This window comes from Neofelis nebulosa, chromosome 2 (assembly GCF_028018385.1).
Source record: "Neofelis nebulosa isolate mNeoNeb1 chromosome 2, mNeoNeb1.pri, whole genome shotgun sequence".
NCBI classification, from domain to species: domain Eukaryota; kingdom Metazoa; phylum Chordata; class Mammalia; order Carnivora; family Felidae; genus Neofelis; species Neofelis nebulosa.
This window is the reverse complement of record NC_080783.1, coordinates 130,309,796-130,334,529: the sequence shown is the minus strand read 5'-3', so window position 1 is coordinate 130,334,529 and position 24,734 is coordinate 130,309,796. Positions and strand designations below refer to the sequence as shown.

The window sequence follows — 24,734 nt, the reverse complement described above, 5'->3', positions numbered from 1 at the left end:
CCTGTTAGTCTTCAGTCAGATGTGGTAAATGAAAAGAAATCATACTAACCTTCAATTTCAGAACAGCAATTATTGTTCTTATTTACATAATACTTGTTTTTCTAAACAAAAATGAAGGGACAGCTGTTTGCTGAATATATAGCAATTTCTACTTTCCTGCATTTCTTTCAACGTAGCAGGAAAACAAACTTTGATTCTAAATGTTCTTTTCCCATGGTAAACTCAAGTTCATAAACCACAAATGCTACTTGACATTTTTTCTGGCTTACAATGAAGTGTTAGTGCCCTTCCATAGCTCTGCATATCAGCTGCTACTTACAGAGGTCAATGATGTAGTACTTTCCATTTTCCCTTATACCCAATTTTCCTTAAATGCACCCAAGCCTAATATAATAACCATCCACCATGTCCCATGCTAAAATTTCAGGAAATTTCTAAAACGTCAGTTTCATAGACTCTGCACAAATCTGAATCTCTCTAATCAGAAAATGAATAATAATTCATAATGAAAAAATAAATATTACTAGGTAATACTGTAGGTATTATAATGTTTCTTAGAAATACCTGACATGAAAAGCAAAATCACTTTTAACCTTATTATTCATTACTTCTATTACTGTTTAGAACAAATAGAGTAAAAGTAACTCATTTCCTCTAAAACCCATACTGTCATCAACTCAGTACCTCCATTCAGTGGTGATGTTCAAAGTTTCCAAAACAAATCAACGGAGCCAAAAATCACTCAAAAGAAGTAAAAAAGAATCATCAATGATTTATATCATTTATGATTTACATTATTTTTTACTAAACTCAGATAAGTTGTGGAATGAATTGTGAGGGGAGTTCCAGAGGTCACGAAGATTATGAAGGTAAAGCTGCTGCCCTCTAGGACTGTTCACTGTTGAAGGAAAGTTAGGGGTTATGGGCACCCAAAGGCAAGAGAGAGAATTTCCTTTTGTGAGCCCAGGGAAGAGGTTGAGGGAACAGTTCATGATAGAAGTAGCCTGGCTTAAACTGAAGAACAGGCAAAATTTCAGAAGCCAGGAAGGAGGGAAAGATTATTTTAAGTAGAGTAGTCAGGCTGGAAACAGACATAAAGGTGACTGAGTCAAGGCCACATTCATAAACCAAAAGCAACAGGGTTCAGCTGAAGCACTGGATAAAGCAAATGAAGATTCTTCAACTCCCACATCTGTAAAATGGGGATAATAAGCCATTTCACAGACTATAGTAAAGAATGTAGAAAGTGCCTGGTACATGTGAATAATCGTAACAGCTCCCACGAGCCCATGTGCCAAGCTTCTCACAATCTGCACACAGTTAACAAGAGCAAGGCTGAGTCCTCATTGATACTCAAATCTCAGGGAAGTTAACCAACTTGGGCAAGGTTGCCCAGCTGATGTCTGTCTCCAAAGCTTGTGCTCTTAACTACATCATACTATTAGCAAGTAGTGCCTGGCAAATGTTAATATACAAAAATGGAGGCAAAAGGGAAGGAGCATTTGCCAAGTGTCCATGATGTACCAAGAACTTAGTTTTCTGAGATCTAAGATGCTAGGGTTTTATGCACTTTATCACTATTTATAGATATATGGAAATCTATTCATCTATCTACATATGTTTCTTCTTTCTTTTTTGAGCCCAAATTATGGGGTCCTTGATGAAGCGAAGGCATCTGGAATCTGACTGACTTAAAAAGAAAAAGAATCAAAATACCAGACAGAAGTTTATATCCTCAATGTGGCTTCAATAGTCAGAAAATGGCCTTCTTTATAATGTTTTTAAAAAATAAAAGGCAAAATTTTGTAAGGTCTCTGCAAGAACTGTACATATATATTGTGTTGCTGATGCAAATGACATCAAAGCAGTGTTCTCTTAGTCTTATTATTTAAATTGAGGAAAATGTGTTTATTCTTTAACAAAAATATTAAAATAAACCTGAAAGTAACTCTAAGCCAATAAGATGAATTTCAATGTAATTTTGTTATAAATACTATGAATTTTATGCATTATATTATGGATTAGGATGAATTAAAGCTTATGTGAAGTTGGCTAGAAACGACGGAATTATCACGCTGAAAAGGACTTGGTCATCATTTCATACCTAACCATCTCCAAATTTTATGGAAGGAAGAAAAAAATGACTCTTCCAAGGCCTAAGAGTCATGCGGCTTGGTAAGCTACATATACTCCTTTATCATTTCACTAAGCATGGAAGAGATTTTAGCTCCATTTTTACAGTCTTATGAGCGTAAATCTTCCTACATGTTTCTAACTGGGTAGAATTAAATTGTGCCACCATGGGTCTTTTCCAATTTATGCCTTTATGCTTTCTGTATTTTAGTCTAATCCACCCTTGCTTTAGCAGTCATTGACCTTCAGGTACTACAAGTAAATAAGAAGACTCTAAACAAAAGAAATCGCTAAGCTTTCCTTATCTCGCACTGACACAGCAGTGTCAACAATTCAAGCCTCTCTGAAAAATAATGAGTGAGAGAGCCCATCATTCCAATTACCAAGGAAACAGGCAATGGAGCTGATTTATAAACAGCATTTGGACATGGATTGCCTGGCATACATGAAAATTAGAACAAAATTAATGCCTTGTAATCTGGATATAGAAATTCATTTAGAATTTGAATTTAATGACTAAGAAAAACAAAGATTTTGATTAGCCAAGCTGTTGAAACCCAAGGGGAAAGCTTCGGTCACAACCACCTAAGGTCAATCTTCTCTTTAAGAAACTGGTTAATTTAAAACAAGTTCTGGAGTCTGCTTGCATTTCACATCCTTTCCAAATTAAAATTTAATTCCAGGCCCTAGTAAGTTTCACAGGTAGAAGAATATAACTTTACCACCCATAATGGGAGGATACTGAACTATTCTCAAGAAGCAACTCAAATGCACAGACCATTATGTACTTTTAATGGAAACTGTATTGTGTGACACCAACATGACAAAAGATCATTCCTTGAAGTTGTATGGGCCCGATTTAGAGAAGCCTCTATATTGCTGGAGTGAAATCAAAGGTGCCTATTAATTCTCTCTCTTCTTGTAAAGGGGCTGCTTACTAAAAGCGGAGCCATTCCTGCTGATCAAGTATCCATGTGGCGTTTCTGAGTTGAGGTTTAAAGGACAGCAACTACTGTGAGGTTCTTGCTACAGATGGATTTGCGAATCTGAAAGCTGCTTTAGAACAGTGGAGTCATTTTGAATTCTACAACAACGTAATGATTTCACAAGGTAAGGTCTCCATATAAGTTTGTTCAGCAAATGAACAGAAACAAAGGCGAGGGACGGCTCCAGACTAGTTCCACTGTTTAGCAGTTTTTACAGTTATTTGCTAAACCTGACAAAGGGTTTCCCCAAGACAGAGTTTTCAGCTCCTTATCTTTCTTTTTACAATTATATCCCTTTGCTAATAGTTTTTAGTTTTGTTGGAGCTATGCTATTAATTGACTTCCCTTCCTTTAACCACTGTGCTATATGCTTCCTTACAGAAGGTGCATTCCTCTGGATATGGAGGAAAAGAAAAACTATGTATGTGTCTCTAGCAATGGCATTTCTGATATTTTATACCTACCATATAAGGCAGAGTTTGCTTTAGCTCTGCGACAGTACTCTCAATTCCCTTTCCAGAACATCACTGCAGAAACTTTCACTACTCTCTGGTGCACATTATTTGAATTCTGAGGCTCTGTTGCTTATACTAGAATCACAGCTTTGTATGTAGATAGGAACTCGAGGACCTATGTCTGCTAATCCAGGTCATGAAGTATTTACTGGCTTTTTACTTCGAACCTTAGCTGCTGATGAACTTTCTTGAGCTGAACCCAGGGACACAAAGCTGAATTGATTGGCCCTTTCCAGTGACTATTCCTTTCATCCTCTTTGCTTGTCTCCTTGGATGGGAGTTCCTTTTGTTTCTTTCAAAGTCGGCGAAGCTGGTATTCATCTTTGGCCCTACAGCATTTTTTTTTTTTTTTAAGTCTCACGTATTAACTATAATACCGTGGAGCAGCCTCATTATCATCCATGGAAGTTCTGCAGGTGAAGACTCAAGCCAGTATGTCTCGCAGCGATGTGGAGACCCCCTGTGCATGCTTTCATCATGTCTCAGCTGGGGCTGCCATTCATTATTTGTGCACCCACTTGCCACCTCCCTCCTAAGGTTTTCATTTTAGGAAAAACCTCCTCAGGTCCAGTTCTCTCTGTGCTCAGCCTGCCTGTTCGAACGTAAGTCACTTCCAGCAGGGAGGATGCCTGCATCTTGGCTACTAATTTGACAGGGCTCACATTTTCCAGGACATAATCTTGATGCCGATCCTTAACTTGTGAATTGGAAATGTGATATTTATGTCCAGAGAGGTTTTCTGACTTTTCTTTCAACTCAAGACACTTCCATTTCTTTAAAACATGAATCCCTGTATCCCCGTCTCAAAGCAGTTCTAAATTTTTAGATAAGGCTTTCAAGCTGGCCTATTTTGTAAGACTCTCTTACGTTCAGTCTTTAATGTTTAGCATCTGCAAAGTGCTTTGAGATGTTTTCCGGAGGATGCAGAATGTATCATTTGATTGATGGTTCAATCAATGAGTGGTCCTTCCCAAAGTTACTCAAAGTACTTACAAGTACGTTTACAAATGCATCCTGTATCTCGTGTCCAAATTCTTCATTATCTCAAGAAACTCTCAAACTTGAGAAACAGACTTGAGACCACTTTTAAGGAACTTTGAACTTTTTCTTTACTGTCAGCAATGCCTATATTGTGCCATATACACACTATCTTTATGACATACATAATATTATGCGCTAATAAAATTACTAAGTTGTACTTTTTTAAATTGTAAGACTAAAGTAATCTTTGTTCATTTGAAGCAACTTGGTAATATACTATTTCAATTTAAATATATAATGCCTATGATATGACAACTGTTGTTTGGTAAAAATGTTACCCTGTTAATATTTAATTTTCCAAGGTAATGAAGCAGAACTATGGCTCAGATGATTTAAAATAGCAGAAACTACAAAAAAACTTTTCCATTTGACATTATATTGCGTTTTGCATGAAATGAACCTGTGAGAGGTATTTCACCAATTACAATTTTTTGGTTATTATTAAAAATACCTTCCTTTGCTCGAATGAAGAGATAGAGGCAGAGAAAGGAAGAGGACAAAAGATGCGTATGTGAAGATCTGCTCTGTCAGTCAAACACAACGCAAAACACAAATAACTGAAAGTGGAGTCAATTTGTCTGATGCTCTAAGAATCATAAATAGTGTGGAACTCTGAAATATTATCTAAAACCTGCAAACTTAATTTACAGTGAAAAATGAGTGGGGCAATATACAACTTAATTGGAATTCTTAAAATTAGAATTTTCAGGATTCTGTTGCAAAATTACAGAATTCTCTTTAAACAACTTTCAGTGCATAAGATTTCTAAGAAATGATAGAATTAAACTGACCTTTCTAATAAGAGCAAAATAAGGACTACAGATTGAAAAGAACTAATCAATGCTTACCATTAAACTTTTAAATTTTCTATTTTCTGCAATGTGAAAAAAGCCATCTCTTGTTAAAATCTTGATGTGCTTTGCTTCATTATTGTACCTGTGGGCAACGAATAACGTATGAATATAAATGTGTTTTTAATCAGTAGAAATCAATAATTACCAGAGGGCATGCCCCAATAAAATTATTGGAATTAATTCTGAAGACAAAATATATACCTATGCCAATACACTGGCGACAGCTAATTAACAAAATATATTTACTAGATTGTTTGAAGATACAACCAATATTTGAAGTGTGGGGGGGGTGTTAGATTTGACCAACTATTATGCCCAATTTATTAATTTCGAGAATATAGAAAAACAAAATAAAACAAAATCTAGTAATACCTATTTTTAGAATTTATAAGCAACAGACACACATCAAATCACCAAAATACAATGTTATGAAAGAAATCTAATATGCCAATTAGCAGTCTATAACACTTAATACTGTTTTTCTAACAGATATTTTCAAGTATTAATGAACTGGATGGATGGATACATTATTTCAGCTGCAATTAGAACCTTGGTTTTTAACTTTAGTGTTATACATGTCAGATGGTCTATGCAATTATGAAAACAGGAAATCTATTTCTGTAAAAGGACTTGTCCTACTTACTTAATGCTAATTGCATATTCTCCTGACTCTTTGGTCCTGTGCCTCACAAGGTAAGTACTATTTACCCTATTAATAAGTTCAGTCTCTGCCTGCAATCTTTCCATTGCTCCAGCATACCTGAAAGAAAGAATGACACAGAAAAGTTGGGTAACGTACCTGGAACAGACAGAAGCTAAAAATAGGTATCTGTCAGGATTTTCATTTATTGGCAGATCTGAGTTGTTTTTTAACTTTACTTCTATACTAATTATATTGCTTCAAAAATAATGCAGAAAAAAAAGCTCTTTAATAAGAGAAAAACAAATGGTCTACAAAGTTAACCACGGTGAAGTGAATAGTGCCTAACACATGGTAAGCACACAGTTAGTAAATAATTATCAAATAATAAATGGGACAATAAAGGAGTGAGTAGGTATTGAGTTAGAGATTTATAGGTGGTTTAAGAACAAGAAGGAAAAAGACTTGTAGGGAGAGACTATCATGCATAGGACATACACACATGCACACACGTGTACGCACTTACACACTTACACACACACACACACACACACACACACACCCAGGACCCTCTGAACTTTCACCTTTTCTATGTATAGTATGAAATGAAACCTACTTTGGCATCCTTTTAAGAAAATTCCAGTAACAATTTATTTAAAAAAATTTTAAACGATTATTTATAATTAAGAAACAGAACATGAGCAGGGGAGGGGCAGAGAGAGGAGGAGACACAGAATCCAAAGCAGGCTCCTGGCTCTGACCTGCCAGCACAGTGCCGGATGCGGGGCTTGAACTCACAAACTATGAGATCATGACCTGAGCCGAAGCTGGACGCTTAACTGACTGAGCCACCCAGGTGCCCCAGTAACAATTTATTTTTAAACAATTATTTTGGGGGATATAAGATTAATGCTTATGGTCCACAGTTTGGATAGCCAATTTTCTTAAGAACTTAGTTGTAAGTAAAATTTAATTTAAAAAACCTTTTTTTTTTTTTTGAGAGAGAGAGAAAGAGTGTGTGTGCAGGCACACGAGCAGGGGAGGAGCAGAGAGAGAATCTTGAGCAGGCTCCACGCCCAGCATGGAGCCTTCCATGGGGCTTGATCTCAAAACCATGAGATCATGACCTGAGCCAAAATCAAGAGTCAGACACTCAAGTGAATGAGCCACCCAGGCACCCCTAAAATTTAATTTTAAAAGATAGTTATTTTCAATACCAGAATTTAATTCTTCCTAAACTATCTTCATCTTAAACATACCGAAATTCCATAACAGTAACAGTTATAGTCAAAGGCCCAAATTCAATGTTAAAATACTCTTTAGTGACCCTTTCACATCAAATATAGGTTTTACATATTTGCACAATATAGAGATTTTGGACAATAAAAGTCAAAAGGAAAAATTTTATGTTTCCACTGGCTCTCTTTCAAAACTTCATGAGTTAATATTCCAGAAAATTCTCTCATTCACTTACAGACTCGGATAACTTGGTATAAACACCTGCCTTTAACTTACACTAAGTGTTTACTTAAAACACAAAAGTTTGTTGATGGAGGATATGTGAGATTTTCACCAAGTACAGAAGCAGAGCTGAGGGCATTTTATGCAGATGGTACCTTGGGTTAAGAGCAGTTATGATAACCCATGAACTACGAGTACCTGGTATGATCTGGTCACTTCAATCTTATCTCTCACAACCCCCTTCTTCACTAGTCTCTAGCCTTCTTTCAGGTCCAGAAATTCACCAACCACTTTTTGATCTTAAGAATCTTCTCAGAGACTGTATTCTTGCCTGGAAAACTCACTCCACACACATTCCTTCTTATCACATAAGCTCAGAGTGAGGTCTTCTCTGACCATCCCATCTGAAGAATGTTGTCCTGCATCTCACATATTCCACTCCATGATTCTTATTACACTATCCTAATTTCTTTCATAGCACTTATCATAATTAGTATATAGTATATGCATTACTATCAAAGTAACACAGAAACAGTTTTAAAAATGCAATCTGTACAATAATAATGAAAAAACAGCATTACCCCATCTTGGCAGCTTTCTATCCCAAGTTCCATTTCAAAAGCATTTTATCTATTTTTTATTTGTGCTTGTATATTTCTAAATAATATCATCAAACTACAATTTCTTAAATTATCAATTTTTAAGTGTCAGGAATGAAACTCCTTTCTCTTCCTTTCAGGCTAATTCTGTCAGTGTTGTTCCTCACTCTTCCTTTTGTAACCTCTACAAAGCCAAGCCATCATCTGGCTCAGTTTTGTCATGTTTGCATATTCAAAGAACACCTGACTCCAAAAAATAATTCAAGTTTTTGTTGGCTCAAGCTTTGTCTTACAAATTCTTTTCAAATTCTCCAAGAGAATGATAAACTCCTCAATGATACACTTCTTAACACCATATACTGAACCTGTCCATTTTTTATCATATGGAGACATTCATTTCTTCTGAGCCCTCCACCCTCTTGTTCTAATCCATATTACTTGTTCTCTAAACCTGCTCAATTATTATAGTACCGGGACATCCCTTTGCTCTCATTTCTTGGATTCCGTATTTCCCTCTTTTTGGTTTATTAGCCCATCCTTCAGCTTCCTATAAATGGATACATGGGTTGTAATAATACTCAGAAAGTCTCACATCTAGAAAAACATTTTTATTTTACTTAATACAGAATTTGCCTGGGTATAGAATTCTAGGCGAGAAATTACTTTGCTTCTCAAATTTTGAGGCATTGTCCTATTGTCTTCTAACTTGGAATTCATTGCCATTCTATGTGATCTGATCTCTTTTTGTCCCTGAAAGCTTTCAGACTGTTTTCTCTATATTGCAAATTTCAAGATAATATGCCTTCAAGTTATATATCATACATTTTAGTTCACTATTATCCTTAACTCTCAGTAACATCTTTGACTTGCAGCCATATATCCTTCAGTTCTAGGAAATTTGTCTTGTTTCTTTGATAATTGCTGCTCTCAGTTTTCTCTTTCTGGAGTTCTCACTAAATTAATGCTGTCCTTGCTGGATCAATTGTCTAACTTCTCTATCTTTTCTCCCATATTATCTATTTCTTTAATTTTCTGGAAGATTTGCTCAACTTTGTTTTCCAACTCCTCTACTCAATATTTAATTTAGAAGAGCTCTTTCTTGTTGTCTGATTTTTCCTTTTATAGCACATCCAGCTCATTTCCATGGATATACTGTCATCTCTTAATTGTGAGAATATAAATTAAAGGTTTTAAAAACACATCTTTCTACTGCTCATTCTAATGTCTGTGTTTTTCCTTGTTTCTTTTTCCCATTTAATCTATTTGTTTTCTGGTTCAAAGCTTTTCTCAAGTATCTGGTTGCTCTTTGTCATTTGTTTACATTTAGGAGAGAGACATCTCTGTGGGGACAGGAAGCACCAAATTAGACTTGCCAGGTAGGAACCTAATCATTTGGCAAGAACCTAATTTCACGGGTCAGGATAATATCCAAATGATTTTAGGTTTTTTGTTTTGTTTTGTTTTCCACTGAGTCTATTCAGTTTCTTTAGAGAAAAATCTTCCAGATCCTGTCTGGATGCAAGAAAGGTAGTCTGCATGTATGAGACCCAGGTGTCACAGTACTGGAACTGAGCTATACAAAGGAACTGGGCATCCTCATCAGTCAGTATGGAGACCTTCCTTAATTTGACCACTCTGTTTGCAGTATACCATCTCTCCCAATCTCTGCTGGGATTGCTCTAAGTGTAAGCCCTACATGGCTCAATTTTTCCACATAATATACCTTCTAACTTCAGTGTCTCTTGCTAGGGTAGGGGGAAAAAAGTTGTCTGACTACTTTGGAGAATGGGGTAAGGAACCTTGGCATCTGTATCCTGTTCTTCATATGGATTTCAGACAGTTCCCTGGTTTTAAGCCCCACACCTCATTCCTGCCTACATGATACCACCCACAAAATCAGATCACATACAAAGAATCAGAAATCAAAATGGCATCGGGGTGGAAGTTAGAAAACAACAGAGCAATACCTTAAGATTTAAAATGCAAAATGATTTCTCACCTAGGTTTCTATACCCAGGCAAATGAAGATAATCACCTTTTCTGTTTTATTTCATGGCCAACCCAGAAGACAAAGTTTACCTTGTGCAAACAAGTTGTTTTTACATGGACATGTAATGAACAGACAAGGCAATTGGTGAAAGCTAACTTCTTAATGACTTGAGAACCACGTCATCATTCAGTATAATTTTCTCTAAACGGTTTAGTTTTTCCAAAACTGAAGGTTACATTTTCCAATATACTTGACCATTTTGTTCCCTAGCAGAAAGCATTTCACATGAAATTGTCTGCTTAGTGTGAATAAATTGTCCAAGTTTCCCAAGAAAAAGAAAAAAAAATTAAATTTTACTACAAAATGTCTTTATTTGCTCCTATATTCAAGGCTCTTCCCTCATCTGAACATCTTGATTTTTTTTTTAATCCTTCAGGACAATACCATTTTCTTTCCTTCTTTCTTGCTTTCTTTCTTTCTTTCTCTCTCTTTTTCTTTCTTAATGTTTATTTTTGAGAGAGAGAGAGACAGAGTGCAAGCAAGGGAGGGGCAGAGAGAGAGAGGGAGACACAGAATCTGAAGCAGGCTCCAGGCTCTGACCTGTCAGCACAGAGCCTGACGCAAGGCTCGAACTCATGAACTGTGAGATCATGACCTGAGCTGAAGTCAGACGCTTAACCGACTGAGCCACCCAGGTGCCCCGCAACAATACCATTTTCTAACTCGTTATATTTTCAGTAAAATTTTACATACTGGCAAGAGTGCATTTTAAAACAAAGGGTTCAAAAGCTAATCTCCTGCGCCCTGAATGGTTCCAAGGTAACTTATCGGTTTATTTCAAAAAAATCCATGCCTTAGTATTTATCTCTAACATCATTACCCTTGTAACTATTGTGTCTAGTTATGTGAAAAATAGTAGAAGAGAAGGAAGTTCATCATCACACTCTCATGATTTTACCAGTTCTTGGTGTTGTTCACTTTGATTATCCCCACTATTAGCTCTGTTCTCCAAATCGAATTCCTGCCAGGATTATGGTTTTTAATGCCATGTAGTTCTGACCTCAAATTTGTCTTAAACTAAGTAAAAACGTAGTAAAGATCCCCAGTTCTATCACAAGCCTGCTATAATTTCCTCAGCAAGCTCAGTGCTGAAGCCCAGGAAGGAGGTCGAGAAAACATAATAGCTACAGAGGACAGCCATGATGATGGCGGACACAGCAAGAGGGCTGATGGGAAGAATCCCACACTTTGGCCAGTCTAGTTCTACAGCAACCGGGCATTTTCTATGCTTTGGTTATGTAATACAAAATAATCAAAACACTTAAAAAAATCAGGCAACTCAGGTGTTCTATCTACACCTGCAAACTGAACTAGTACTATATACTCTCAGAATATCTCATTTATATACATACACTATTACCTAATTTGGATGCATATATTTTGTATCAAGAAGAGGAAAACAGATGCAGTCATTTTAAGAGGAGCCAAACACAAAATTTAGGGAAACAAACATAAATAAGTAAATAAACCCACGTTTTGTACTTGGACAGGCAGTATGGCAATGTACAGATGGGATCCCTTAGAATCCTGGCTCTACTGCTTACTAGTTGCAGAGTCTTAACCTTTGTTTCTTCACTGTAAAGATAGTAACAACCTTCCTCATAAAGATATTGGAAAACAAAAATGAAACATGTAAAATACTAAGCACACAGCAGGTACTTGGTATATATTAGCTATTATATGATGATCATAACTATTCTGGATCCTAAACACATTTTTTCCAGTTGAAGATATCACTTCCACTTAAACTCATCATGTCTAAAAAGTAATAACCACTGTCTTCTCTGCTTCCTTATTTCTATTAGTGAGAAGGCTAGCCTCTACGTGGTAAGTGGGCTTCGTGTAAACACAAAACTTTAGACACGGATACATCTTGTTCCTCTTATATTACAATTTAGGATCTACTGTCCTTTCTGGGCTAATTTTTAGTTTCAGACAATGGAAGTATATCTTTTTCTCTGCTTCATGGAATCTACTCTTCTAAAATACAAGATACATAGTTGCCAACGTTCCATTCCTTTCTGTGGCTGTTATAAGCTTTGAATTTACAATCAAATACGTGTATGCATACACACACATGCATATACACACACACACACACACACACACACACACACACACCCCACTTTGATGAAATTATGGAAAGGTCAGCAATATATAAATTCATTATGGTGTTTTGTTGTATCTGAAATTTAGCCAGGACAATAGAAATGGAATGTGGTTTAGTACCCCTACATTTAAGGCATCCTCAAGCTAAGGGTATGGTATTTCAACTTAGCTACATAAACATTTCTAATACTTACCAGGGTTGGCAAGAATAATCTACTGGTTTGGGGACCTGAGATATAAAAAGGCAAAAAAATACATTAAGTTTACTTAAGGGAAGCTTTTAGAAATCAATCATTAATTCAGTTCAGCTGACTCAGCTCTATAAAACCCTAAATAGCACACTCCTGGAACTATCCATTGGCAATTTTATACAGAGTGAATCATAGTATATGTCAGATAAGTAGAAAATAATTCATTTCATTTTAATTCATTCTTTCATTCATTTTACCGCCACTGTACCTCCAAGAGGAGAGATAACAGGAAAAATATGAATTGGAAGTCTTTGGTATTTATTATTAAGGCAGTTCAATCCTATCATAGAAAACTAAAATGAAAATGTTAGGAAAACCAAATAGCACTCGGCTTTCCCAGAAAACAGGCAAAATAAACAATATATATTGGAAATAGACTCCTATCACAAATTCTAAATTCTGATTTTGAAAATATTTTGATGCTGAAAAGTCATGGGAAATATTCATTTTTCCCTCGTCTATGGAGATTTGCAAAAGCGAAAAATGTTACATTTTTCTAACCAAATGAAGACAGAAAAAGAAAAAAAACTTCTAGTTGCTGATTGCAACCAGAAAATGAACAAAGCCAAATAAGATATGTTAATATTCAAGGAATAAGAAAGAAAATACATACGATTAGAGGGCAACAAAGTTTATACATTCCTAAGAAAGGACAAGGAGTATAGATAGTTTGTTTTGTATTTAGAGATTTTTCATGAATCATCTGAGTCTTTGATGTATACATCCCATAGTATTCCTGGGCCTTTTTATATTAGGTGATTAAAAATACTTTTATCCTTAATTTGCAACAGAGTTCTGATCAATGTAAATATGTCTCTTAGCTATGTCAGTTTTCATAAAGGGTTGTTACTATTTTGACTTTCCAAGATAATAGTTATATATAACAAAATTATCTTTCTGGACAGAACATCTCCGAAGTTATTAATATTTAAATATTTCTATACTGTGGATCACATTTTTAATGTCACCACCATATAAAATCCTGATACACAGAATATAATATACTACGCCCATTCAAATCCTGCAAATATTTTCTTATACCAGGTGTTTTCACAAACAGTAATCAATCTTCAACGATTTCTCTTTAGATGATAAGACATACATGGCTTCTGAAACCTGATGGAAAAGTAGTTCCTCCTTCCTTCTCCCTCTTTGTACCCTTTAAATTCATGTTTAATCCTAAACCAATCTTTCTTCCTAGAGAGAAGAAACAAAAACCAAAACAACAAAACTCTCGCTCTTCTGTGAGTGTATTCTGATGTGTGAAGCACCAGGACTATCTTCTCAGCAATGATCCCCATAACCAGGGTGGGATCCTGTCTTTTTCCATCTGTCACAGGCCCTCCCCACTTCTTTTTTGGGACCCTTTCTTATATAAAACTATAGATGATTTTCTTCTAGATATTTTCCTATCTTTGAATATATTCTCATCTTTGACCATTTTTCCCGAATGCTTTTTTCTACCTTCATCACTGGCTGTTTACACTGTCAAACTTTGGCTATGGTCATACAGTTTTTAAAAATATTATACTGGGAATATAGCACACATGTAAAGTAATATATATAAGATATGTACTTCTTCCAGAAGTACATCTCATAGAAGTTAGATGGGACAGTTAGAAGTGAACTTTCTGTGTTTGTTTGGCTGGAAATGTCATTACTTCATCCTAATGAGGAAGATAGATTTCTAAGTTAACTAATTTCCTATCAAAACTTTGAACATATTATTTTTATTGCTTCAGATATTCAAGTCTCACATTATAGAATCTCCATTTGTTTTTCTTTTCAATGGTTCCTATTTCTCTGCTGAGGTGTTCCTGTGCATTCATGATGAACATACTTTCCTTTATGTCCTTGAAATTAGTTACAACTGCTTTAAAAATCTTCTCCTGTAATTCCATCATTTGGGACATCTCAAGGTTGTTCTCTCTTGATTGCCTTTTCTTTTTTGAGTATAGTTTGTGTTTTCCTGATTCTTTATACATTGAGTAGTTTTGAACAATATCTGGGACAATTTGAACAATATTCTGTAGAAGCTCCGGATTCTGTGATGCTTCTACAAAGAGTGTGATTTTTCTTAAAGCGGGCAGTTAACTTGGCTGAACTCCAACCGCAAACTCTCTTCCCTGTGGTGACTGGCAGATGAATTCTCAGTGTAGTTCTTGCAGCCTGAACTGAGCTCCTTGGGAGTCTGTACCACATGGCAAAACTGAGGCAAAGCTTATAACACAGAACTTGAGGTTCCTCCCTCTTTGACACTGTCCTTTCTAAGATTTCCTGCCTCCCTTTCCCCTTTGTTTCCTTCGAACTCCACACTCTGCTTCTTCAAGCCAGTGATGCTGTGAGGTTTCTATCTGAAGTTTAGCTCCCCTGCATAGCACAGCCCAGCCCAGTATCTGTCCTCAAGCCAGTCATAAAACCAGGAAACTAACCTAGCATCATCCCCTTTTTCTGAGTGTCAACTCTTCTCTTAGCCAGTGCCTTCAGATTGTTGTTGTTTTAGTATCTTGCCTGGGGTTTATAGTTGTTTTCTGTTGGAGGATTGATCCAAAAGGGGTTACTGGACAATTACCAAAAATGGAAGCTTTTATTGCCTTCATTATTGCTGTTGTTAGATATGAGTCAAATGATCAACCCTTTATAGGTAATCTGCATTCTCTTTAAGGTTGGTTTTAATATTTTCTCCTTATTTTAGATGTTCTCAAGTTTCACTAAAATGCATCTAGCTGTTGATTAATTTTATATATCCTTCTTGACTCTTAAGATTGGTTTTATTGTAAGTTCTGGAATATTTTCAGCCATTACTTATTTGAATAGTGCTTTTATTTTAATGTTTATTTTTGAGAGAGAGAGAGAGAGAGAGACAGACAAACAGAGCACAAGCAGGGGAGGAGCAGAGAGAGGGAGACACAAAATTTGAAGCAGGCTCCAGGTTGTCAGCACAGAGCCCGATGCAGGGTTTGAATTCACAAACCATGAACCCATGACCCGAGCAGAAGTCAGATGCTTAACTGACTGAGCCACCCAGGCACCCCTTGAATGTTGCTTTTTCACAATCATCTCTATTCTCTCTTTCAATAACATGCATATGAAATTTATCATTCCATTCTCTGTTAGATTTCCATTTCTTAATCTCTCTGGACTACTCATTGAGAAGTTTCTTCAGATTTGTCTTCCAATTTTCTATCCAATTGTGTCTAACATATGATGTAATGTTTCCATTAAAGTATTCATTTCACTATTCTGTCTGATTCTTTGTGAAATATATCCAGTTAACTTAGTGACCTGTTCTCTTCTTAGACTTTTATTCTCTTATTTCTTCAGCCATATTAAATATAAAAATTTGAACTTCGTATCTGATAATTACAGTATCTGCTGTCTTTGTGTGTCTAATTCTGAATTTTATTTTTCCTGCTGAACTTTGCTTAAGATGGTTTCTTTAATTAGGAATTTGATGATCCCATGTTGTGAACTTATATTCCCTAGGACTGTATCGATAGGAATCCTTTGAGGACCATGTGCAATGAGGCTCCAATCCAGAAACAATCTGTACTTGTACTGGAAACAATCAACGTGGAATCATTTTAAACTGTTTGTAGCTTACAGTTATTTAGGTCACAGAGCTGGTATGAATTCAAGCCCCACACCTGGGTGGTTTTTGGATCTAAGGCTAGGAATTCTTAGGGGAGACTGCTTTCTTTTTTCTTCCCAACCCAGGTCCAAGATGAGGAAAGGCATATCTTCCTCTATGGAACTGTTTTCTTCTTGTTCATCCACTAAGGACTCCTGGAGTCACAGAGATACCCAAATTTGCACTATGCTGCAGCTCCAGGCTTGGTCTCCAGATACCGTATTACCAGAAATAAAATTGTTTCATTTATGCTCCTGTGTTTTTCTCAGTTCTAACTTTCTCTCTGAACATTTAAAGAAACTAGCACAGCACATACAGAAGAATAACTCTTGAACTCAGAATGGAATATTCCATTCCCTGATAAACAAAATGTCCCAGGGTCAAAAGAGATACCACCTTCTGAACTCTTTCAATCTATCCTTCCTCCCATCTCTCCTCCTACTAATCTTCACCTAACATATCCTACCACCAACGAATGAATCTATAATTGTATTAAGTAAGCACTAAAATTTTAATAACTATTTATTAACTTTGAGCTATAAAACAGCATTTAGCTAGTAGCCCCATCCATAATTAAGTATTCCTCTACAACTCCTTACCAGCTTTAAATTCTGAATGCGTTTTTCCTTCTAGTAACTGAGTCACCAAATACCATTAAATATAAGCTGATATAATTACTGTCTACCATTGTTAATTACCTAGGTTCAGCTAGGAACTTTGGCTTGCTTTTTCACCGCTTTGTTCATCCATACAACAAGATGTATTAAATATCTACTTATGTGCCAGAATATTCCTAAAATAAAAGTTCAAATGTTCATTTTATGCCTTATGTAAAAGGCTGTACAAGCATAATAGCACTTGGTATATGAAATGTTTAATATTCTTGATTTGATGTCTTTAGGTTCCCAAACATCTTAATGTTAGAATGTAGGAGATTTCCTGCTACCTGCCTACATATAAATATCATTGTTTTAAGTATAGGAATCCTAAATCTTGTTCATACAAGCAACAGAAAACTAACTAAAAACTCATTTTACTTACACAAATAAGAGTGGTATCAAAGTTAAACAGTTTTTAAAGATTATTAGATAAAAAAAAAAAACATGTGACATTAGATCACAGAATCAATAGAATAGCAAATGCTTTTTGGTTCCCTTCACTTTTGAAATTAATGAAGCTGGAATGAGTAGAGTGAATTAGTCTACAGACTACATTCTGAAATAAAGGATGGCAGACATGCACATTTATAATATTAAAGAGAGTCTGTAAATATAGAAAGGATTGAAATATTATAGCAAGTGAGATAATTTAAGGATAGTTTTCTTTAACATTAACTCCATTATATTAGTAAAGGAATTTCATTTACTTCAAACCATTATGAACTTCAAAAGTTTCATAGAAAAATCCACCCTAAACACCAAATTATGATAAAATAATGTCACCTTAAACAGAAACTTATAAATCTAATAAGGTACCAGAGAGTACATTTTATGTTATATTCATCCATAATATTTGAGTAAATACTCATTCATTCTCCTTGTATCTAATGACATCCGAAAATGCCATTATGACATTAAAGAAATAGTAATGACAAACTAAAGCACAGAAAAACGTATTTAGAGATTTGATTAAAGATTTTGTGGACCTTCATGCTTTCTATTATGCTTTCAAACACACTAGTTGAAGTATAATATCTCTCTATAACCCAAAATGGCTAGGAATAAATTAAATCTCACCTCCATGGAAACTAACTAAAAAATAAAATAAAATAAAATAAATCTCACCTCCATGGAAAGGGGGAAAATGCATCTAATCTGTAGCTTTGGTTTATTCTTTCTAACACCCCACAGAAGTTTAATTTTGTAAATTCTACTGTTAAATTTTCCCTTGCATATACCATTAAAAAGTATCTTTAATGGAGTGGAATCATAGTGATTTTAGAATTTTTAATAACATTGACCATGCATTCAAACTTGAAATAATATGATCCCTCTAGAAAACATTAATAAAATTATTGAGTGACAAGATTGTATCCTTTGTACATTCTTGCACAATTAATTATAGCATCAAAACTAGAAAAAAATGGAAAGAAAGTACTCATACTTACACAGGGGCAAGGCTTGACAGCATCACTTGGAAAAAATCCAACCTCTCCAGATGTTAAATTTCTACCCTAAATTAGGGGGGAAAATACCAGTGTTGAGAACCCATTTACCACAAATGATAATCTCATAATGCTGTATACATAGTGTTGCTACTCAGAGTTCTCAAAATTACTTACGTGTTTTATCCAGTCCTAAGCATTTATTTACTTATTATGGCTCAGGAAGAAAAGCAGAAGCAGAGAGATTTTGAAATTAAACTTTATATATTGTTTTAGATGATAATTTTAAAATAAGAATTCAAGTTTGACTTTCCAAACTACCATTCAATCTTACTCACTTTACACTCCTCAATCCTATATAGAGAGAATAGCATATTTGATTTTTCTATTTTGTATTCACTAATACAAGTAGATACATTGGTTTTGTGCAGGCTCACAATTAATTAGAGATGTGATTTAAATGGTTACTGTTGCTATCTTTAACAGAACTCCTAAGAGTTCTCCAATAAGACAGGAGACATTTCAAGACTTATGGAAAACAACATGATATGACGTTTTAGGTGGTTTTCAGATTTAGGAGAAAGGCTAGGGCACTGATCAAGAAAAGAGGACAATTAAGATGTTAGAGGAAAGAATATGTAAAAATGACATTGTAAATGAGAAAAGGGAGGAAAGAAATTGGCAGAATAAGGGAAACATAAGCACTGAATGGACAAAAAAAATACTTAAGAATTTACTCTTGGAGACCCTTTATCAAATTCCTCTTTTAAAAATAACTCATCAGGGAATGTAAATTGGTAGAGACAGTGTAGAAAACAATATTGATTTTCCTCAAAAGATTTAAAAAAAAAGTACCATATGATCCAGTAATTCCACTACTGGGTATTAACCCAAAAAAACTCAAAAACACTAATTTGAAAAGATATATGCACCCCTATGCTTATTCCAGTATTATTTACAATAGCCGAGATATGGAAGCGACCCGTGTCCACTGATAGATGAACGGATAAAGAAGATGTGGTGTATGCATACAATGAGATATTACTCAGACATAAAAATGGGTGAGATCTTGCCATCTTCGGCAGCAAATTAAGTCACGGAAAGACCAACACCATATGATTTCACTTATGTAGACTCTAAATAAACAAATGAACAAACAAAAAGCGGAAATAAACCCATAAACACAGAGAACAAATTAGTCATTGCCAGTGGGAATGGGGTAGAGGGATGGGGATGGGCAAAATGGGTGAAGGGGAGTAGGAGATACAGGCTTCCAGTTATGGAATGGGTAAGTCACCAGAATACAAGGTACAACATAGAGAACACGGTCAATGGTATTGTAGTAGTGCTGTACGGTGATAGATGGTAGCACAGGGCAACATACAGACCTGTCAAATCACTATGTTGCACACCTGAAACAACGTAACATTCTGTTTTACGTCACACACAAAGAATCTCATGACACTAAACCTACAGTTGTTTCCCTTCTCCGGAAAGACAAATTATACTCAAAACACAGGGTGACAATCAGAACATGGAATTTAGAAGTGCTTGGGAGATTACTTCTCCTTGTCTAAAAATTGGGCTTATTTTTATTTGCTATTTAACAATTGCCCGATTCTCAGTAATGCAGATGAGTAAATAGCATTATGACTGGATGTCACATGCTCAGTTATTTTTGACAAAGAAAAGTAACAAAAAATGATAAAATATTTCCCTCCTGAAGCAGTATCCCTTTGTGCCTAGACAGCTTGGCTATGAGGTTGTTGAGAAAATTTTACAAAGTGGGAACACAGAGTTAAAGAAAATGAGGAGGAGGAAGAAAAGAAGAAAAGGGAAGAGGCAGGAAGGGAGTGGGGAAGAAAGGGGAAGTGTAGTTGAAAAGGGGGAAGGGTGGGGTTAGGACAAAGAGAAATCAATTAAATAAGCAAAGAAAAGATGTTAATTTGGGCAAGTTTCTAAAACTGTATTGCACTTGTGTATCAGGGAAAAGGTAAGTGAACAAGTGGAATATTCATTTATTCAACAAATACAGTATCTAATATCAATTTGGTTAGGCACTGAGGAAAACGCACAATTTTATAGGTCAGTTTCTGTTTCCCCTATATTTTCAGAGGAAAGATACGTATACACATAATTATAATATAAGGTTGAAAGGGCCAAACACTGTTAGGTGCAGAAGAGAGGCTATGGAAATTGGAGAGATGTTTTCAATATTTGCCTAAAAGCTGCATGGAAGAGGGAGGGGGAATACGAACATAAAATGTGCAGGGTTTGAATGAATAGAGATGGAAATGGAGGAAAACATTCCAAAAACAAAATAAAGCATGAGAAAGTCATAGGGATATGAAAATACAGGTTGTGCATAGGAAAAGCAAATGGAGTCTAATAATGGCTTATACTCATTGGACCCTTTCTGTATGCTACACACTACTCTGAGCATTTCATAATCCTTACAATGATTCTTTGTGATAGGCCCAATTACTATCCCCATTTTATGGGTGAGGAAGATGAGGCACAGAGAAGTTAAATGATCACCCCATGATCACAGAGCCAGAAAGTGACAGAACCAGATTTCAAATTCAGATGTTCTAAGTTCAGAGCTCAGCACTGCCTCTCTACACAAGCATTAGACTCATAGAGGATGACAGAGGAAAATAGAGCTAAAAGGTTGCAGAGAGCCAGTTTGACTGAGACATCTGAGTTTATCACTGGTGAGGGGGTTTCCATGAAGGGGTTATGTGTTGTAGAAGAAGTAAACTGGCATCCATGTGCAAGATGGGCATGGCTTGGTAGGTGAGAATATCATTAGAGGACTGTATCATGGTAAGAGAGAAAGGGGACCTTTGCTGGACACATTACTGCACTGCAGTCTGTGGGGCTTGCCTGAGGAGTGGGTGAGGAAGAGAAGACCGTGGGAGTTAAAAACCAGGGGGAAAGTCAAGAATGGAAGTGATGATATAATCCATCCGAACACATAACCTGGATTTAATGGCAATTATACAGAGGGGAAACTTAAAGTCAATGGAGCAGGAGTGTCATGGAGGAAACTGTAGATAGAAGAAGACAGAGAACAGAGCTTAAAGGAATTAGTGTAACCAGGAGGCAGGAAGGATGCACCAGAGGGAGGAGAGTCACAGACTAGAGGGTGATGAGAACACACTAGCTCTAAGGTTGGAATGAAGTGTTACTCTCATTTGACTGCATCCTCTGAGTGCTTTATTTATTTTAGGCATGACACAGAGGTACGAGTAAACAAGTATGATATGTGGGGGGCTGTATGCCTTGCCAGACCTTTTTGACATAAATGCACTGCAATGCTACTTGAGTACAATATATATGGGTATGTGTGTGGGAGCCGTACACAGGAGAAGACTCAGAAGAGAAAAGGATAAGGGTGACTGTTTTTAAAAAGTAAAATAAGAGTGCACTAAGGGAAATAAGTCTATTTTGCAGGGGAGAAGCCAAAGAGAGAGCTTTATGATGGTCTTTCAAAACTGTAGTTGAAGATAAATCAACAAGATGGAAAATGATAGCTATTGTAAGAATGGTGAACTGTCAATTCACATTCTTCATCAGAAAAAGAACAAATGGTCTCATCTATGGAAAGCAAAGTTAAAGAGAAGCAGAGATATTTTGTGACAGCGCCTGTTGGCCAACATAATCCCACTTATTTCCCCAAAACAAAACTAACACAGGGTCCCCCAAATATAGAATGATACTTGGACTTATTCCTCCACCAAAGCTTGGTGCACACACTAATCTGTCATCTCTTCTCTAAAACCATCATCAGTCTGCAGGTGCAGATGTAATCTCACCCTGTTCTAGTGCACCTTCACATACTAGGAGTGCTATCCCACCACATGGATGTCATTCTTGCTCTGCATGGTCTTCTCCATTACTCAACTGAATTCTTTGAAACCGGACAATATCTTCATCATTTTTTTCTTTTACAAGAGAGTGCCAAATGCATAGTAAGCATTTAACAAATGTCTATAATTTGAGGTATTTCTCAATCTGATAGTCCCATGTCAATGAGTAGCATGACCTCCAAATCCTCTTAGCTGAAAAGAATAAAACACACCACACTTTCCTTTTATACTGTCAAGCACTGAGCAGCATTAAACTGTTTCTATATGAAAATATTCTTATAGTGGCATTGCTTGACCTGTCTCTGACATTTTCTGTAAGTACACACTGTGTTGAAGAAGGCAATGCATAAAATAGAGAGAAAGGAGGCAAGAACACAAAGAATGCAAGAGCAAAAGACACAGTAACGAATTTTATAGTTTCTCAAGATGCATGGACTGGCGCCCCTTTTTTGTCTTTCTTCCTTTGTAAAACCAAGAGTTCTACCTGAAAAGCATGTATGGGAACTCAAACTGTCCTAGACAGTAGGGGAAGGGGCATAGTTGTGTAAGAAATGTTCTAAAACTAGGGTGAACATGCAATTTTCTGCCCAAACCAGGATCTTTTGAGAGGAAAGGGTAGTGATTAATAATGATGTCAGGACACAAGGTATAAATTGGGACCGTTATGGGTAAACCAGGACATATGGTTACTGTATCAAAAACCATTTTGTTCTTTTTCACTGCATTTCAAGAACACGACTGGAGTTCTCTCAGGAGGGGGAAATTTTCACTCAACAGACTACCAAGGTCATTCTGAATTGTTCTTTCCTTAATGAAATGCCTTAGCATAGCAATGCAGGTTACATTTCTTTAATGGTCTTAGGTTTCCCTGAGATGACAAAGAAGTGAGAGATAATTTAACATATCTTAACACATGAATAAAACTGCATTTCCTCACTAATTCCTATGAGATGTCAGTTCTAGCTATGGGAGAGAATATGAGCTGTATTCAATGATTTTCCACTTATTAAGGTAATAACCATCCTACAACATTTGGAAGATTTAAAAACAAAGTAATGTGTAGGAGGAGTGTCTTTGCTTTCCTGGTGGATGTGTGTGGGATGTACATTGATAATTCATTAATGCCAATGGGTGGAGAAGCTGTCAATCCCTACGCGTGGATGGAACACCAGACTGTTGCGATGAAATAAACCATTTTCAAAGCCAATGATTTTGTGCACTTTATGTGATGATCTATTTATGAAATTTTTACTAACTTTGATGAGAGGCATGCAGCTGAGTTTTCTTCTTTACATTCTGGTGTGGGCACTGTATTCTGGGTCAGAAAATCAACCTGTCGTTCCTTTTATGCCTCTTACAAATGCCAGGGATAGGAAATCTTTCAGTTATCCTCCTGTCTGACATTCGTTCCTGGGAGTCCCTTGACTTCTTCAAGGTCCATTTGAAAACATTCCTGTTTCATTGCTACATGTCATCTGACCATACAGTGCCGTCTTCATATGCATTTTTTCTGCAGGGCATTCTCTAAATTACGTGATGTGACTTTTGTTAATCTAACACAGTACAGATTAGTTAATTCTTAAGAACATATTTTCTTTGGAAAGTACTTGAGAAAACACGTCATGGGCTATACACAGCAAGAAAAGATGTACTTTTATAATTTTCATTAAATAAAAGTAGAGCAGACACAAACAAAATACTATTGACATTTCATAAAATAATGCCTTCTGTCCTGAAAAGCGAGTTGCTTCCTTTACAAAAATGTGTTAAACTAGAATTATTGATAACTTTCTCTGAAATTCCTGAATATCACAAATGTAAATGCACATTCAGACACTTCCTTACTTCTAGCTGAAATTTTTTTCATTTTTAGGTTATGGGTCATTTTTCCCCAACAAGAATCCACAGTGAACCATAATGAATTAAAAGGACTTTAAATTTGCTCATAGAAAGGATATTTACATCTACCCGTACAGAGTAAAACATTAATGTATGCTAGCAAGGCACAGCTAAAGCTGCCTTTTTAAAACCCATAGACAAGGATGGCTTAAAATGATAGAGGATATCCTCCAAAAATCTTAATCGTAAATTGCTTGGCTCCTAACTTTGCAAAAAAGGAGCAAGAATTGCTTTAAGAAAAATACAGAGTGTCTTTTCCCTGTGGCTCATTTATCCCCTTAATACCACCTGGATTGGAGCTTTAATGCACTCCTGGAATAGCACTGAACAATTTGAAACAGATGTGGAAAGCTGAATTTAAAAGGGACAGATTAATGGTTATTTATGAAAGATTGGAAATTTTCCCCAGTTACAATGCCCTAAACACTTTCAATGTATGCATGAAGGTGCTGTGGAGATTACTAAGCAATTTATCACACATGGGTAAATGGCCAGAGCAACTGTCACCCTACCCAGTCCTCTCTCACTGTCAGAAATGTACAGTCTGAGCATGTGGGGGAAGAAAACAGACAGGGTAGCCATGAATTGT

The 24,734-nt window shown here is 36.0% G+C and overlaps 1 protein-coding gene across 2 annotated transcripts in view; it reads right to left on the bottom strand.

The window, feature by feature from the left end:
• The window catches only part of VAV3 (vav guanine nucleotide exchange factor 3), a 362,499-nt gene that overhangs the window by 22,692 nt on the left and 315,073 nt on the right, over nt 1-24,734 (bottom strand). For both annotated transcript variants that reach the window (XM_058716351.1, XM_058716352.1), the window contains exons 21-24: nt 18,378-18,443; nt 12,583-12,617; nt 6,173-6,289; nt 5,524-5,611 (exon numbers count right to left, since the gene is read on the bottom strand). In XM_058716351.1, coding sequence (XP_058572334.1) covers nt 5,524-5,611; nt 6,173-6,289; nt 12,583-12,617; nt 18,378-18,443 — 306 coding nt within the window. The remainder of the gene's footprint in view (nt 1-5,523; nt 5,612-6,172; nt 6,290-12,582; nt 12,618-18,377; nt 18,444-24,734) is intronic.